Source organism: Triticum urartu, chromosome 2 (genome assembly GCF_003073215.2).
Source record: "Triticum urartu cultivar G1812 chromosome 2, Tu2.1, whole genome shotgun sequence".
In the NCBI taxonomy this organism is placed as follows: Eukaryota; Viridiplantae; Streptophyta; class Magnoliopsida; order Poales; family Poaceae; genus Triticum; species Triticum urartu.
The window spans coordinates 73,325,956-73,344,923 of NC_053023.1; the positions used below are offsets into that span (position 1 = coordinate 73,325,956).

The window sequence follows — 18,968 nt, forward strand, 5'->3', positions numbered from 1 at the left end:
ACTAGTGTGTGGCACGGCATAGGAAGTTGTTCCTGTGGCACCTACACCAATTGAAGTGGAAGCTTATGATGGTGATCATGAAACTTCAGATCAAGTCACTATCAAACCTCGTAGGATGACAAGGATGCGTACTACTTCAGAGTGGTACATAATCCTGTCTTAGAAGTCATGTTGCTAGACAACAATGAACCTACGAGCTATGGAGAAGCGATGGTGGGCCCGGATTCCGATAAATGGCTCGAGGCCATATAATCCGAGAGAGGATCCATATATGAAAACAAAGTGTAGACTTTGGAAGAACTACTTGATGGTCGTAAGGCTATTGAGTACAGATGGATTTTAAAAGGAAGACGGACAATGATGGTAAGTATCACCATTAAGAAAGCTCGACTTGTCGTTAAGATGTTTTCCACAAGTTCAAGGAGTTGACTACGATGAGACTTTCTCACTCGTAGCGATGCTAAGAGTCTGTTAGAATTATGTTAGCGATCACTGCATTATTTATGAAATCTTGCAGATAGGATGTCAAAACATTGTTTCCTCGACGATTTTCTTGAGGAAAGGTTGTATGTGATACAACCGGAAGGTTTTGTCAATCCTAAAAGATGCTGATAGGTATGCAAAGCTCTAGCAATCCTTCTAAGGACTGGAGTAAGCATCTCGGAGTTGGAATGTATGCTTTGATGATGATCAAAGATTTTGGGTGTATACAAAGTTTATGAGAAACTTGTATTTCCAAAGAAGTGAGTGGGAGCACTATAGAATTTCTGATGAGTATATGTTTTAACGTATTGTTGATCGGAAATGATGTAGAATTTCTGGAAAGCATATAGGGATATTTGGAAAGTGTTTTTCAATGAAAACCTGGATTAAGCTATTTGAGCATTGAGCATCAAGATCTATAAGGATAAATCAAAACGCTTAATAGTACTTTCAAATGAGCACATACCTTGACATGATCTTGAAGGTGTTCAAGATGGATCAGTCAAAGAAGGAGTTCTTGCCTGAGTTGTAAGGTATGAAGTTAAGACTTAAAGCTCGACCACGGCAGAATAGAGAGAAAGGACGAAGGTCGTCCCCTATGCTTAAGACATAGGCTCTACAGTATGCTATGCTGTGTACCGCACCTGAAGTGTGCCTTGCCATGAGTCAGTCAAGGGGTACAAGAGTGATCCAGGAATGGATCACAGGACAGCGGTCAAAGTTACCCTTAGTAACTAGCGGACTAAGGAAGTTTCTCGGTTATGGAGGTGGTAAAAAGAGTTCGTCGTAAAGGGTTACGTTGATGCAAGCTTAACACCTATCCGGATAGCTCTGAGTAGAGATATCGGATGCATATAATGGAGCAACAATTTAGAATAGCTCCAAGTAGAACAATTATTTGGAATAGCTCCAAATAGAGCGTGGTAGCTACATCTAGGAGATGACATAGAGATTTGTAAAGCACACACGGATCTGAAAGGTTCGGACCCGTTGACTAAAACCTCTCTCACAAGCAACATGATCAAACCCAGAACTCATTGAGTGCTAATCACATAGTGATGTGAACTAGATTACTGACTCTAGTAAACTCTTTGGGTGTTAGTCACATGACGATGTGACCTGTGAGTGTTAATCACATGGCGATGTGAACTAGATTATTGACTCTAGTGCAAGTGGGAGACTGTTGGAAATATGCCCTAGAGGCAATAATAAATTGGTTATTATTATATTTCCTTGTTCATGATAATCGTTTATTATCCATGCTATAATTGTATTGATAGGAAACTCAGATACATGTGTGGATACATAGACAACACCATGTCCCTAGTAAGCCTCTAGTTGACTAGCTCGTTGATCAATAGATGGTTACGGTTTCCTAACCATGGACATTGGATGTCGTTGATAATGGGATCACATCATTAGGAGAATGATGTGATGGACAAGACCCAATCCTAAGCCTAGCACAAAGATCGTGTAGTTCGTATGCTAAAGCTTTTCTAATGTCAATTATCATTTCCTTAGACCATGAGATTGTGCAACTCCCGGATACCGTAGGAATGCTTTGGGTGTATCAAACGTCACAACGTAACTAGGTGACTATAAAGGTGCACTACAGGTATCTCCGAAAGTGTCTGTTGGGTTGGCACAAATCGAGACTGGGATTTGTCACTCCGTGTAAGCGGAGAGGTATCTCTAGGCCCACTCGGTAGGACATCATCATATGCGCAATGTGACCAAGGAGTTGATCACGGGATGATGTGTTACGGAACGAGTAAAGAGACTTGTCGGTAACGAGATTGAACTAGGTATTGGATACCGACGATCGAATCTCGGGCAAGTAACATACCGATAGACAAAGGGAATTGTATACGGGATTGATTAAGTCCTTGACATCATGGTTCATCCGATGAGATCATCGTGGAACATGTGGGAGCCAACAAGAGTATCCAGATCCCGCTGTTGGTTATTGACCGGAGAACGTCTCGGTCATGTCTGCATGTCTCCCGAACCCGTAGGGTCTACACACTTAAGGTTCGGTGACGCTAGGGTTATAGAGACATTAGTATGCGGTAACCCGAAAGTTGTTCGGAGTCCCGGATGAGATCCCGGACGTCACGAGGAGTTCCGGAATGGTTCGGAGGTAAAGAATTATATATAGGAAGTGCTATTTCGGCCATCGGGACAAGTTTCGGGGTCATCGGTATTGTACCGGGACCACCGGAAGGGTCCCGGGGGCCCACCGGGTGGGGCCACCTGCCCCGGGGGGCCACATGGGCTGTAGGGGGTGTGCCTTGGCCTATATGGGCCAAGGGCACCAGCCCCAAGAGGCCCATGCGCCAAGAGATGGGAAAAAGAGGAGAGTCCTAAAAGGGGAAGGCACCTTCGAGGTGCCTTGGGGAGGATGGACTCCTCCCCACCCTTGGCCGCACCCTTCCTTGGAGGAAGGGGCAAGGGCTGCGCCTCCCCCTCTCCCTTGGCCCTATATATAGTGGGGGAAAAGGAGGAGCAAACCAACCTAAGGCCTGGCGCCTCCCTCTCCCTCCCGTGACACATCTTCCTCCTCCCGCAGCGCTTAGCGAAGCCCTGTTGGAATCCCGCTACTTCCACCACGCCGTCGTGCTGCTGGATCTCCATCAACCTCTCCCTCCTCCTTGCTGGATCAAGTCATGGGAGACGTCTCCGTTCCGTACGTGTGTTGAACGCGGAGGTGCCGTCCGTTCGGCGCTAGGATCATCGGTGATTTGAATCACGACGAGTACGACTCCATCAACCCCGTTCTCTTGAACGCTTCCGCGCGCGATCTACAAGGGTATGTAGATCCAATCCTCCCTCGTTGCTAGATGACTCCATAGATTGATCTTGGTGACACGTAGGAAATTTTTTAATTTATGCTACGTTCCCCAACACAAAGTTCCTCCACGAAGGAGGAAGCTTAGTGATGATACCTCCAGCAACAAACTTGTCCGGCAGCATACAACTGAAGTGCTCAAGTTCTCTAGCAAATGATTGTATCTCATGAGCTTGCTCAACCATGGAGCACTCTTCAGTCATCCTATAACCATAGAATTGCTCCATGATGTACATCTCAGTGCCAGCATCCGAGACCCCAAACTTGGCCTCGAGTGCATCCCACATATCTTTTCCATTATCAATTGACGCATAAACATCAACTATGTTCTCACCAAGAACACTCAAGAGAGCAGCCTTAAATAGAGTATCCATTTTCTGAAAAGCTTGTGCCTGTTGAGCATCAAGCTCTCCTTCAGGTTTGCCAAGAGTGGCATCATAGCAACTCATGGTTTGAAACCATAAGACTGCTCTCACGCGCCACCTCTTATAGTGGATACCCTCAAACATATAAGGTCTCATGGAAGCAGCAAAACCACTTGGGGTAAATTGCCTATAATAAGGTTTTTAGATTGTTGGAAATATGAGCAATTTACCGAATGGTTTTATTGACAGCAATACTAGATAAAGCACAACTAGTATAGCAGTGATAAAACTAGTCATGTGATTAGACAAAGAGAAGGTAAACAACAACTTCATATATGAACTGTGACTAAACATATCTAGAGCAGACAGTATAGCAAGTTGCATATATGAAATAGAGTCTAACATATCTAGGGCAAACACTAGAACAAGGAACTGTAGCAGGGCCTCTAATAGAAAGAGGAGAATGCGTACAGGACAGCAGCAACAGAAGCGCTGTACTTGGGGTCGGTGTCCTCGCCAGCCATGTCGTCGAGGAGGTTGTCGACGTCGGGGAAGAAGTCGTCGTTGGGGAAGTAGTCGTCGGAGTCTGGGGCGTTCGTGACGAAGAAGTCAGTAGTCACGCGAAGCGCTCCCCAAAAACCTTATCACCCTTCTCCCGTACATGACTCAAAGAGGTGCGGTTTCGAAGGCCTACTGTCCTGACCTGCGGTGCATGCCGCAAGCCGGGATGGGGAAGAATGTAGCAGCAGCGCAGTGTTCAGGAACTTGTGGCGAGAGGAAAAAGAGGTTCTGGTGCGTTGATACGTCTCCAATGTATCTATAATTTTTGATTGCTCCATGCTATGTTATCTACTATTTTGGGCAATATTGGGCTTTATTATTCACTTTTATATTATTTTTGGGACTAACCTATTAACCGGAGGCCCAACCCAGAATTGTTGTTTTTTGACTATTTCAGTGTTTCGAAGAAAAGGAATATCAAACGGAGTCGAAACGGAACGAAATCAACTGGAGAAGTTATTTTTGGAAGGAAAGCTACCGGATGGACTTGGACCCCACGTCAGGAGCCAAGGGAGGTGCTCACGAGGGTGCCCCCCCTAGGGCGCGCCCCCTGCCTCGTGGGGCCCCCGAAGCTCCACCGACGTACTTCCTGCACCCATATATATTCACGTACCCTAAAACTTCCAGAACAGACAATAGATCGGGAGTTCCACCGCCAGAAGCCTCCGTAGCCATCGAAAGCCAATCTAGACCTGTTCCGGCACCCTGACGGAGGGGGAATCCTTCTCCGGTGGCCATCTTCATCATCTCGGTGCTCTCCATGACGAGGAGGGAGTAGTTCTCCCTCGGGGCTGAGGGTATGTACCAGTAGCTATGTGTTTGATCTCTCTCTCTCTCTCGTGTTCTTGATTTGGCACGATCTTGATGTATCGCGAGCTTTGCTATTATAGTTGGATCTTATGTTTCTCCTCCCCCTCTACTCTCTTGTAATGAATTGAGTTTCCCCTTTGAAGTTATCTTATCGGATTGAGTATTTAAAGATTTGAGAACACTTGATGTATGTCTTGCCGTGCGTATCTATGGTGCCAATGGGATACCACGTGATTCACTTGATGTATGTTTTGGTGATCAACTTGCGGGTTCCGCCCATGAACCTATGCATAGGGGTTGGCACACGTTTTCATCGTGATTCTCCGGTAGAACTTTGGGGCACTCTTTGAGGTCCTATGTGTTGGTCAAATAGATGAATCTGAGATTGTGTGACGCATACGTATAATCATACCCACGGATACTTGAGGTGACATTGGAGTATCTAGGTGACACTAGGGTTTTGGTTGATTTGTGTCTTAAGGTGTTATTCTAGTACGAACTCTAGGGCTGTTTGTGACACTTATAGGAATAGCCCAACGGATTGATTGGAAAGAATAACTTTGAGGTGGTTTCGTACGCTACCATAATCTCTTCGTTTGTTCTCCGCTATTAGTGACTTTGGAGTGACTCTTTGTTGCATGTTGAGGGATAGTTATGTGATCCAATTATGTTATTATTGTTGAGAGAACTTGCACTAGCGAAAGTATGAACCCTAGGCCTTGTTTCAACACATTGCAATACCGTTTACGCTCACTTTTATCATTAGTTACCTTGCTGTTTTTATATTTTTCAAATTACAAAAATATTTATCTACTATCCATATACCACTTGTATCACCATCTCTTCGCCGAACCAATTGCTTGGCTTGTCATCGGGGTTGTGCATGATGAGAGCATTCTTGTGTGACGAAAATGGAGCATGAATAAACTATATGATTTTGTAGGGATGAACTTTCTTTGGCCATGTTATTTTGAGAAGACATAATTGCTTAGTTAGTATGCTTGAAGTATTATCATTTTTATGTCAATATGAACTTTTGTCTTGAATCTTTCGGATCTGAATATTCATACCACAATTAAGAAGAATTGCATTGAAATTATGCCAAGTAGCACTCCGCATCAAAAATTCTGTTTTTATTATTTACCTACTCGAGGACGAGCAGGAATTAAGCTTGGGGATGCTTGATACGTCTCCAACGTATATATAATTTTTGATTGCTTTATGCTATGTTATCTACTGTTTTGGGCAATATTGGGCTTTATTATCCACTTTTATATTATTTTTGGGACTAACCTATTAACCGGAGGCCCAGCCCAGAATTGCTGTTTTTTGCCTATTTCAATGTTTCGAAGAAAATGAATATCAAACGGAGTCGAAACGGAACGAAATCAATTGGAGAAGTTATTTTTGGAAGGTCCTATGTGTTGGTCGAATAGATGAATCTGAGATTGTGTGACGCATATCGTATAATCATACCCATGGATACTTGAGGTGACATTGGAGTATCTAGGTGACATTAGGGTTTTGGTTGATTTGTGTCTTAAGGTGTTATTCTAGTATGAACTCTAGGGTTGTTTGTGACACTTATAGGAATAACCCAACGGATTGATTAGAAAGAATAACTTTGAGGTGGTTTCGTACCCTACCATAATATCTTCGTTTGTTCTCCGCTATTTGTGACTTTGGAGTGACTCTGTGTTGCATGTTGAGGGATAGTTATGTGATCCAATTATGTTATTATTGTTGAGGGAACTTGCACTAGCGAAAGTATGAACCCTAGGCCTTGTTTCAACACATTGCAATACCGTTTACGCTCACTTTTATCATTAGTTACCTTGCTGTTTTTATATTTTCAGATTACAAAAACATTTATCTACTATCCATATACCACTTGTATCACCATCTCTTCGCCGAACCAGTGCACCTATACAATTTACCATTGTATTGGGTGTGTTGGGGACACAAGAGACTCTTTGTTATTTGGTTGCAGGGTTGCTTGAGAGAGACCATCTTCATCCTACGCCTCCTACGGATTGATAAACCTTAGGTCATCCACTTGAGGGAAATTTGCTACTGTCCTACAAACCTCTGCACTTAGAGGCCCAACAACGTCTCTAAGAAGAAGGTTGTGTAGTAGACATCATGCGTCTCTCTGAGAGGAGCGACCTCCCTTTTATAGGCGCAAAAGAAGGAGACGAGAGGTTGCGCTGGGAGCTGAAGAGAACGAGGGAGATGAAACGGACAGGCAGCAGGCGAAGAGGTGCGCCGTTCGTATTCAATCTCCACTACAGCAAAAATGTTTCAGCTTCCGCGTGACCTTTCGTATACCCGTCATGCGTGGAAAAAATTAGACATCGGCTCGGCTCATTCCCGCAACTCGCAGCGCGGCGCGGCACGGCGTGACGAGGCGGGCGGCGGCGGAGGAGCACGCGTGGATGTCCCTCTTGTTCTCATCCTCATGCATGTGGAGAAAGAGTCTCCTTTACAAATAGGTCCAACTCACTCTAAACTAGCAACGTGGGACTAAACTTTAGTTCCACCTCTTGCCTTGCACGAATGGGCCGCGTGGGCCTCTAGAATTTATTAGGAATTTCTGAAACTGCTATTGAGCTAGGCCCAAAATAGACAAAATTCCAGCAATATAAATGTGATGCTTTGTTCTAAATCATGATATTTAGGCGCCGCCCGAACTTCTTCGGTGGCTTGCAATTAGTTATTGCTTCACAATAAAGGACTAGCGAGATACCACGACAAGATTCCAATCAATCAACAAGTTATAATAAAACCATTTCAAAGGACAATACACACACAAAACAACTTGAAAAGAATAAAACTACACCAAAACTTATATAAGCCATCTTCTAGCTTGAAAAATAATATGAACAAATAGTAAGTAGTAAGTGATAGGGATGATAGGGACACCTGCAAACATTCTAGCCATACAAGAGCTTGAAGACCACAACAACCAATCACTGCTAACAACGAGATCCAACAGCCGTTAAAAGAACATCTGTTGGGGCATCACCCATGCAGGCGTAGACTTGCAATCCTTTATTATCAGTCTAGAGGTTGTAGAAAACAGACCTTATCGTACAACAAAATAAATGAAGAGGTCAAGGCGACGGTGTCAATAAATATTCCAATCGCTTCCTTCGATAGATGCACTAGCCGCCAAGATCTAAAGAGCCAACAGATCTGGCATCACACCTGCTTTGCAACACCTATCCTCACATGTAGTGACGGAACGTGAAGGGTAACTAGGGGGGGGGGATTTATTTGTTTAAAAAATTGCATGATTAGGAGTAGTATGAGTTGATCGTTGTTCTTATCCAACACTTCCTATGAAGCACTCTATGTTTTTTTCCAACCAGAAGCACTTTTAGCTCATGCGTGGAATTATGACGACCAAGTTGTTTTCATCCGTAATTTCAAAGAAAACTGAGACTGAAAAAAAGTATTGAACGAGAGCACACAAAATGAGTACTTCAGAGTCTTGCATTGTTTTTTTATGCGGGCTGGAGTCTTGCATTGTTGATCAAGCCACCGACACGACCGACCCACTGGCAGCGACATCTAGCTCGACGGTCACCGCCTGCGGCTTGGGGATGTCTGCAGACGCATTGATCTCTTCGCAGAATGAGCAAAGGAGACGATCGGTGCAACGATGACACGGTAGCCGGCGCATGCTAGGTTGAGATAGAACTCACTACTGATGCCGAAGAAGGGTCCGTCACGAGCACCACCAAGCCCTGCAGCCTGCTCCATGGTGTTGCCCTGGCCATCTCCGATCATGACAAGGACATCAATCGTCGGGTTGGAACTTCCTACGGCGCGCTGCATGTTACAGACGTGGCCACGACCACTACCTGACTACCATTCTACTTCTAAATCGATCATTTTCTCTTTACTCAGCCAGAATATTTAGTAGTATAATTTATTTCTCACTTTTGGAAGGGGGGCGTGGCCCCATTTGGCCTCAATGAGGCTCTGTCAGTGCTCACATACCCTTTGTTAATGCCGAGTCAAACGTCATCGAAGTTAGGAGAGACTGAAGAGACCTTATTCCAAGCCCAGATTGCCGGTTCAACCTCGTGGATGCCGTTAGAAAAACAAAAACCAAATGAAACCATTGCCTATAAAAAATAATGAATAAGACGCTCCCTGCTCCTTCGACCGTCGATGGATGGAAGACGAGAGGGGAACCCAGACGGTGACATGGAAGCACCCTAGGTGGCAGCGGCTGGGGAGAGATTTCCATGTTGCGTGGACTTGGAAGTTGGAATGCAGGATCCTTGCTTGGAGCCTTCAAGTTTTTCTCTCCCTGGAAAACGAAAAAATCAAAATACGCTTTCACGTTCGTATTACGCAAGCTCGTGGAGAGGACGTTCGCCCAGAGCAAGCGCATTCAAGAAAACTGAAATCGGTTATGCCGCTAAAACCCTAGTAGCCCTCCACGAATGGTCGCCGCCCCCCTCCGCGCACCACCATGCTGCTCCGCCGCCTCCTCCACCCCTCCCACCACCTCCGGCGCGGCCTCCAGACCCTGACCACGACCACCAACCCCGCCGCCGCCGCCGCCGCGCCCTCGATCCCGCATCCTCTCTCCGCCCCTCTCCCATTTCGCCGCCTCTCCGCCCGCCTCCTCTCGCCGCGGCTCCTCTCCACCTCCGGCGGCGACGACGACACCAGAAGACCGTGGGCCTTCACGCAGGACTCCGGAGATCCGGACCCCTTCGCCGATGTGGACCCCGCCGCCGCCGTCCCCGGCGAAGCGCCGCTAGGGTCGAGCGCCGTCGCCGAGGACCCGTGGTCGAAGGACTTCCGCGCGGAGGACAGCGACAAGGCCGACGTGTTCGAGGAGATCTACAAGGATGCGGCCGCGGCAGCGCCTTCCGCGAGGAAGGCGGCCCCGGCCGAGCCGTGGACGTGGGATTTGGAGGGTGAGAAAGACGATCCGTTCGCCGCGAGAAAGGATGCCGCCGCGGCAGCGCGGCCTACCGCGAGAAAGGCGGCCCCGGCCGAGCCGTGGACGTGGGATATGGAGGATGAGAAAGACGATCCGTTCGCCGCGGCTGTGCTTGATGTGGGGGTTGAGGGGATCGCGGATGAGGGTGCCCAGATCGAGGAGCTTGTTGATGGGAAAGAAGAAGATGCGGAGCGTCAGCGGCAGGAGGACAAGGCGAGGGAGCAGCAGCTGATGGAAACTCTCAAAGGTGATCTAGAAATGCATATTATGTATATGTGCAGCTTGATTTCTCAGTACTCTGGTAACTAAATTGGCGTGCATGTGGTTGTGTTTATTGGTGCCGGATTAGTTAAGTGACTCTGCATATGGTTGTGTTTATGCGTGCAGAATTAGTGAAGTAATTGACTGAATGCCGAAGTTTAAGATATAGGTTCACAATCATAATCATACTAGGTTCCTGCGCTTGAACTGAAAGCTGCAAATACCTTTTTACTGATATTCGCTTGTCTAGAGATTGGCCCGTGGACTGTGAACTTGTCGAGGCATGCAACATTTGCATATGGTTTAGGATGTCATTGGTTTCAATGCTTCTTAAGGTTAACTTGGGATCAAGTTTGATGTAAATGTTTGTCCCCAGTAGTGCTTGCCTGATAAGGCCATTCATTCATGTTGTAAACTGCCCATATGAATGGCTAGTTTATTTGCCACTTCTAATGATCATGAATTCATAGTCTTTATTGTGCCTCTTCATGAGCGATTGGAGTATATAGTATGATCTTAGCTGCTGTGTGTGATGATTTTACAAATTTTTGTTCTGGTTTGAGTAAGACTGTATGTGGGGATCAACAGTGCATGCTGATATAAGTAACACAGTAATAACTAGGGGTGCAAGCGGCATCCTGCTTGTCCCAGAAACTTATCAATTAGCTATATCACTTGCCTAAAACTAACACTACATCTGTATAATGGTATTGTCGGCTAGCCTGCCCCATATGCATCCTAGTGATAATAAAAGTTTTCCCTGGTTGCAGGTCCGGATCGTGCATTCGGGGATCTCATTTCTGCCTCTGGGATTACAGAGGATATGATTGACAGTTTGATCCTCTTGAAGGATGCCAGGGGAGTACCAGGATTGCCTCCTCTAAGTGAAATACAAGATAGAGCTATCCAGAAAATGAATGCAACATCAAGCAGGGCTGAAGTAGAACGCCAAATGCAAGAGGAAATTGCTAAGGCACGTGTGAGACAAGTTGATGAGAAAGGAAGGGCTTATGGTACAGGTAAAAGGAAGTGCAGCATTGCCCGTGTTTGGATTCAGCCTGGTGATGGCAAGTTTGTTGTCAACGACAAGCAGTTTGATGCTTACTTCCCAATTCTGGACCATCGAGCTGATCTTCTTCGGCCATTTACTGTGACCAAGACGTTGGGGCTTTGGGATGTAGCTTGTACTGTGAAAGGTGGTGGTGTTTCAGGTCAGTTTCAAAAGTTCAGTCATCTCTCTACAGGCTAGGCATATCCATTGTCATGTCAATATGAAAGTGGTATTTTTACAATCATGTTAGAGGTAGATATGCTGGATATTATATGGATGCACTCAGCACATGGTAGCATATGCATGTACTAGTCCATGAGTTTTATGTACTGAAATGGGTCAGATACTCGTGCATAAACTAAAATATGCATGCTTGTGCAAAATTGCATCTTCACATGACACATCAATATGCTATGACTGGCATGTATTCAACAATTTATAACAATCTATGTCTTTCAGTTATGATTGGGTTCCGGGAGGAGAAGTATTATATCTGTACAATCATGGAGTATATATTTCTTCATGCTGTTTCCAAGGATTCTAGAACCTGAAATATGCTTGCAAGTGTAGGTTTAGAAGAACCAGTGTTTAACAATTCATCCTGGTGCTGGATCCCTTGCACCTTTCAACTATTGCACTTTCTGTTGCACCCAAACCTCTTCCAAATCGAGTTCCTTTTCTCTAACTGCAGGTCAAGTTGGAGCTGTGCGCCTAGGGATCAGCAGAGCCTTACAGAACTGGGAACCAGGACTACGCCCATATCTCAAAGCAGGTAAAAGCAGAATTAGAAACCAGGACTGCATTGCGCTATGCTCAGCGAGCATCATAGCAATTGCTGTCCTTTCTCACACGCACATGGTCTTCCAAAGTTACTAATGTCGTCATTTTTGCTCCAAACAGCTGGATATTTAACCAGAGATTCGCGTGTGGTCGAAAGGAAGAAGCCTGGAAAGGCAAAGGCAAGGAAGAGCTTCCAATGGGTCAAGCGTTAACAGGCTAGTTCTGCCTCTTTTTTGGCACAAAATTGTCAATCAGAGACGGTATATCTGACCCTGTTCTCGTAATCGTAATGCTTCAGGTCTACGTGCAAAATTACCGTGCCACTGGTGGCAGGTCCTCTGCTCTTTGTTGTGGATTTTCTAGTGAGCAGAGATCTGTATTCGCATTGGATGTGCTGTCACTTCGGCGGAAGGCCCGTCCAAGCTTTGTACTCGGATATTCCAGTCTGCATCGGTCATGGAGTTCCTGTGACACCAGATGTTCTATTTTTTGTATGCTGATACAGCAAATTGATCCGGGGAAAATCTCATTTTGACCAAAACAAGATGCAGAAGATACTTAGCCATGAGCTGTTGCCTCTGAATAAAACCGGGCCGCCAAAAATGTTCAGTTCACAATGTTCCTTTTCTCCTTTCAGTTTCATAGGAGGATGGCATGGATGTATCCATGCCAAATGAACGCAGCCGTTTTATTGATAGCTAGTTACATACTGTATTTCTCCTTGGGGTTTTTCCGTGTGTGCAGCACAACGAAGATTAAATTTTATTTTTACAAAGAAGATTGTTCGAATTTCTTGCTTCTATTTACCGTAAGCTACTTAATCTCCTGGCTTTTGCGAACCACAATAAAATCGGATTGCATAACACAACACAGTATCAATAGGGTTCACGTTTTTTTTGAAAATTGTGTGGATATTATGTTCACGTCGGATCTGCTATGTTCAACAATGTCGATGCTGACCTTACAAAATTGGAAAGACCATCAGTCAAAAAAGAAAATTACAATCAAATTTGACGAATCTCTTGAGCATGGCTCCGCCTGTCCTTGATCACCTTTCTTGTCTTAACATCTTCTCGCGGTGCGTCCAACCGAGGGAGCTAGAGCAGCCGCCCATCCCGACGTCCCTGCGCATCGTTGCGTGGTCAATCAAAGGAAAATGTCCCTCTCACCAAGCCCAGAATTTTTTAAGGAATGAGATACATAAGGTTTTATGGATGATTCTTAAAAAAAAAACTCTCTTCGCTCTTTTATATAAGGTGTATTTTTTAGCGCAGGGTGACCAAGCACGAAATTACGACTAATTCATTGGTTCGTAGCAAGTAAATCAATTAGGTCAGAAAAGAAAGAGATACAAGCAATTAGAAGAGAGGTACATCTCTTTTTTCTGCAAGGCTAAAAAAGAAATTAGAAAAATGCATCTTACATTGTGAAATTTTATTAAAAAATAAATATAAATTATATAAAGGAACATAGGGAGTATAAGGATAAGGAGTGCCACAAGGAATCTGCTAGAGTGGGTATTTTGTGTATAATACCGGTTCTTAAGGAAAGGGGTCGTTTTAAGAAATCTGCTAGAGTTGATCTAAGTAAAGCTAGGTAACTAGCTAGAGTGGTATAACTAGCATCGACCAAAAATCCATCAGCATCGCGTCCGCGAGACAAGTCAACAAAGAACAAAGTTGTCGCCTAAAAATTCATCAACTTCAGAAGGTACACCTTCAAACATTACGATTACTCCTTCGAAACGAAGGTACGCCATAACTGCTGGTCACTTAATACATAAGTACCTTATAGCTTAATATCTGAAATCAGGCACATATCCAACCATTATAGCTTAAAATTTACTCATAGTAAAATATCCACCACCCTAGAAATCAAATAACCGTCATAAAAACTGCTGCCGACACACCCAGGACTATAGCAGCACCACATGCAGTGTCCACCATTTTAAGTTGCTTGGTAAGCCTTCGATAATATTCAGCATCAGACCTGCACATGAAATAGCAATTGTGTTAGGTAAGCCTTTTAATGAAGATATTTACCTTTCAGGTATAATATTAATGTAAATAGGACTATCTAAGAGCAGCTCTAGCGCTAGATTCTTTAAAGACTAAAGGTTTGGCTGTAAGAAAGAAGAGAATGCTGCTTCGAAAGAATGAAAACAGTGACAAGTAGGCCCCACCGGCAAGTTAAGCACGATCAGTCTCAGCAAGCTCAGAATGCGATACATGAAAAATACAAGGATAAGAAATGCGAACAAATTGTGTATAATAGTTGTTCTTAAGGAATGGGGTTGTTTTAAGGAATCTGCTAGAGTTAATCTAAGTAAAGCTAGGTAACTTACCTAGCTAGAAGCACAAATCATCAGCTCAATTGGGTAAACTTATAACAAATATTACATAATAAAGCAATACATTTTGCTCAAATAAGTTCTTGATTTTAAGATAATGACATTGGGTTTGATAAGAGGACAGGAACAGTATCGAGCTTATATGTAAACTAAGCTGTACTACAGGCACTTACCTCAGAAGTTCAGAAAAACTATCCATGTCCCTGTGTATCTTCTCCTGGAGCCTTTCGCAGTCTGTTTCCAGGGCTTTTACTTCTTCAGAATATATGGTAGTAGGACTTCCTTCAGAAATGATTTGTCCCCCCTACAAGAATGTCAGGATATAATTTAAGGACCGCAGTTAGCTTCTAGGCTTAGCTAGCAAGTTGTGCACGTTTTGTGCAGCTCTCAAGTCAGTAGTATGCCCTATAAAAGGGCCTGTATCCATCAATTGTAAATAAGCAAGAAAGCATTCAGGCTCCAACCCTCAAAACAGCAAAGTAGCACATCTGCCAACCCAGTTCGTGTGTGTGTGTGCAATGTCGGTAGCTTGCATTGCATATAACTGGAGTTCAGTCTGTTTTTCTCTGCTTTGTCTGATGGAGGGAAGCTAGCTACCATGTAGTTCAGGCTAACAAGAATGCCCAGAATAACTAATAAAAAAAAGAAGACCATCAGTTGTGTATTGCAGTTGAAAAGTTCTGATGTACCAGTGCACAGAAGATCATCAGAAGAACCTACTAGACCATCAGTTCCGTATTGCATTAGAAGACCATCAGAAGAACTAAACAAAAAAGACCACCAGTTCAGTTGACTAAACTCTAATATGAAGAATGAGGACCTACTCAATAAAAAGTCACATGCCATACTTACAATCTGCAATGCAACATATATAGGAGGTGAGTCTATGGTTGTTCTCCTATGCAACGCATCAAACGGAAGACATACGTACAATACAACATCTATAGGCATGAAATTAGAGGGCTGATTGTTGGAGAGAATATGGACAGGCTCCAAACAAATTCAATCAAAGGAAGGGTGAAATTAGTGATGAGGACATGACTACCTTGGATACGACCAAAAATATTGCATACACGCATATTTGTGCAGTCCGAATCTGAATCCAGAACGTGAGAGACTTGGACTCTATCTTCTCTTGCCCCAAAAGTGACGTGAGAGGACTTTTTGAACACAACCTAAACTTCTCCTTTTCCCTTATCTTCATATGTGGATTGTACAAATGTCCCATACACCTGCAATTAGACAAAACACAAAAGTGTGTGAAGTATTTTTGTTCTGGATAACATAAATAGATTATTGAATAGTTTGCATTAGAAATCACCTGACAAATATGCATGTATGCAATATTTTTGGTCGTATCCAAGGTAGTCATGTCCTCATCAATTAGTATCATGAAAGCATAAAATTTCCAAATTCTAACCCATGACATACACACAGCTGTTCAGTTGGCTGTACTCAACTGATTCAATTAAACCAATTATGAAATTTATTTATGCAGCACGTACAGATGAAAAAAAAAATAGAGTGTTCAACTGATTCTGTTGGCTAACATAACATGGGTGACATATAAAAACATGTGCGAAGCCTACTCTAAAATTCAAAGTACCCAAAGTCCCAAACTTGATCATTGGATTACCACTGTTTGATTTCTTCATGTATATCGTTCCGGCTCTCATCTGCACACCCAGAATACCACATCTTTAATTAAAGCCTCCTATATATCTTACCGTGATCTGACTGAGGCATTCGATTTGTTCATGTAACAACGCTACTGTATGGATTACATGGTGCCGCTGGAGGAGATGCACGCTGTGGCTATGCGATAGAGTGAACAGATGCTACAAATACGACTCAAATCGGAAATTCCTGAGCAAGGATTCATTTTCGATCTGATGGAGTTTAAATCAGATCCGAGTATCTTAGTGAACAGCACCCCCCTAGCATCCTTCCGAAAATTCTAAGGCAATAAATAAATGATGCATCAAACCCGGACGTAGCTGGTCAGATCTAAGGTTGTTTGCAACAAATTATGCATTAATTGTTGAGGTATTTTACTGACCGGACCACCACTGGACAAAAGCCGAGCAGCCGGCGGCGGCGAGAGCGCGTGGACGGGCCCCCGAGACCTGAGACCAAGGGCCGGCACCTTCGTCAGCAGAGAACGCAGCGCCATCAGGTCTTGCGAGTTTGTTGGCGGCGGCGGCGGCGGCGGGATCTAGGGTTTCGCTGTTCCTCTGCTTCTTGCCGAGCTAGAACGAAATAGTGAAGCGAGCGAGTGCCGATCGGGAGAACCGGGCACTGTAGCGGACCGAAGTACTGTGGCGGTCCGAGGCACTGTAACAAAACGCACTGCGAGTTTTAAAAAAAAGTTTTCTTTCTTTTTTCAGCATGGTAAAATTTCTTAAGGTCTGTCTATACAACATTTAGATGTGAGATAATACCTCACACCTAAGTATGATGTGAACGCCATCTCATTTATTTTATTTTATTTTATTTTAAGGATCCCATGCTTTATTATATTATAAATAAATAGAAACTATGTTCATAGGGACCTCATTTTTTCATTGTTTGTCTGTTTGTTAGATTTTAATTTGTCAAAGCCCAAAACCCAAAATTAAAAATCAGCTCGCCCCACATCCGCCTGGGTGGCCGGCCTATACGTAAATCTGGTTGCTAGCTATCCATATAAAAAGAATCCAAACGCTAGTTTTTTTTTTTTGGAAAAAAAACCTGCTTGCTAGTGCTAACATCGATTTGTTAGCTTTTGCGTCTGATCATTATACATTTATAAGCACGTCTCTCAGCTAGCTTCTAGGCTACCAATGATATTTTTTTTGACTTTTGGTCTTTGCAAGTTTCACTCTTATATTTTACAAATAATTTTCAGTAAGAAACAAAGTTTGGTCAAAACGTATTTCAAAAAACATGTTAATGAATTTGCATATTTTTTCAAATTAGAAAAAATGTTAACAAATACCAAACATGTTAACGAACAATGTTTTATTATATGAAGATCATTTTCTGACTACACGCTATTTTTTGTAGTATACATTGAATATTTTCTAATATACAGTGAAATTTTCATATACGATGAACTTTCTTAATTATACACAATGAAGATATCTTTAGTTACACTAAATTATTTAAAACATATACTAAACAATTGATTGTGCAGTCAAAAAATATTCATGGATTAGAAAAAATATTCATAATTCAAAATTTGTTCGCAGATTTAGAAAATATGTTCATAAATTTGTAAAATATTCATGATTTAAAAAATGGTCATAATTTTGAAAAAATGTTAAGGAATTTGAAAAATGAAAAGGTAAGGAAAATTTGAAAAAAAAGAATAGAAGCCAATAGAAAAACAAAAAAAACTATGAAACTGCGAGCCCAGTTACGAGTCAAGGGTCGAGTTGCAATTAATATGAAACAACTATGGGCCAATTGCGAGTCAAGGGTAAACTTGCAACTGGATAAAAGACAAAACATAGGCCCGGTTGCAAGTCAGGGTGGGCTTGCAACTGGGATGAAATAAACTACGATTCTAGTTACGAGTCGAGGGTGGAATTGCAACTTGGACAACTATGATATGAATTGCGAGTCAAGGGTGACTTGCATCTGGCCTGTAGTTATTTCGAAAAAACATGAACATTTTTTATAACTTGTGAACTATTTTTGAAAAAAAATGAACACATTTTGAATTTTTAATTTGATAAACATGAACAAATTTATGAATTTTGGAATATTTGTTGAAACTTGTGAATTTATGAAAAAAATCAAAAAAGGAAAAAAATGAGATCAACTTTTGAAAAATAGAAAAATTAAAAGGACAGGAAACCCAATGAAGAAAAAATGGTAAAATGAAAAATAATGAAGAAAACAAAAAAACCCAAAAAGTAACATAGCTACTTGGGTCGGCTCATCTGCAGTTTGTTCGCTGTCGAGGAGTAGACTTGCAACTGGGACAAAAAAAGGTCGGGCCCCGAGTGGCGAGTCGAGGGTGGACTCGCAATTGGGACTAATAAAGGTTTGGCCCCAGTTGTGGGGTCAAGTTTGGACTTGCAATTGGGACAAAAAAAGTTGTGCCCTAGTTAGGAGTCGAGGGTGAACTTGTAACTGGGACAAGAAAAGGTCGAGCGCCAGTAGCAAGTTGATGGTGAACTTGCAACTAGGACAAAAAAAGGTCGGGCCCCAGTTGCAAATTGAGGGTGGACTTGCAATTGGGACTAAAAAGCTTGAGCCCCGGTTGCGAGTCGAGGGTGGACTTACAACTCAGAAAAAAGGTTGGGCCCTAGTTGCGAGTCGAGGGTAGACTTGCCACTCGAACAAAAAGTTTAGGTCCAAGTTGCGAGTCGAGGGTGGACTTGCAACTCGGACAAAAAAATTTGGACCCCGGTTGCGAGTCGAGGGTGGACTTGCAACTGGGACAAGAAAAAAGGTCGAGCCCTAGTTGCGGAATGAGGGTGGACTTGCAATTGGGACTAAAAAAA

General features: G+C 43.3%; 2 protein-coding genes across 2 annotated transcripts; one reads left to right on the forward strand and one right to left on the reverse strand.

Moving 5' to 3' along the window:
* The first annotated feature begins 9,496 nt into the window (after positions 1-9,496).
* On the forward strand, positions 9,497-12,927 carry LOC125535881 (30S ribosomal protein S9, mitochondrial). The gene is made up of 5 exons (XM_048698947.1): positions 9,497-10,280; positions 11,065-11,505; positions 12,037-12,117; positions 12,246-12,340; positions 12,424-12,927. Exons 1-4 carry the CDS (start codon positions 9,554-9,556, stop codon positions 12,335-12,337), a joined length of 1,341 nt encoding a protein of 446 aa, XP_048554904.1. The 5' UTR covers positions 9,497-9,553; the 3' UTR covers positions 12,338-12,340; positions 12,424-12,927.
* Positions 12,928-13,794: 867 nt separating this feature from the next.
* Positions 13,795-16,786, reverse strand: LOC125535882. Its single transcript, XM_048698948.1, has 3 exons — positions 16,535-16,786; positions 14,649-14,779; positions 13,795-14,114 (listed from the first exon to the last, which is right to left on the reverse strand). The coding sequence occupies exons 1-3, from the start codon at positions 16,646-16,648 to the stop codon at positions 14,000-14,002; spliced, it is 360 nt and encodes a 119-aa protein (XP_048554905.1). The 5' UTR covers positions 16,649-16,786; the 3' UTR covers positions 13,795-13,999.
* Between the last annotated feature and the right edge of the window lie 2,182 nt (positions 16,787-18,968).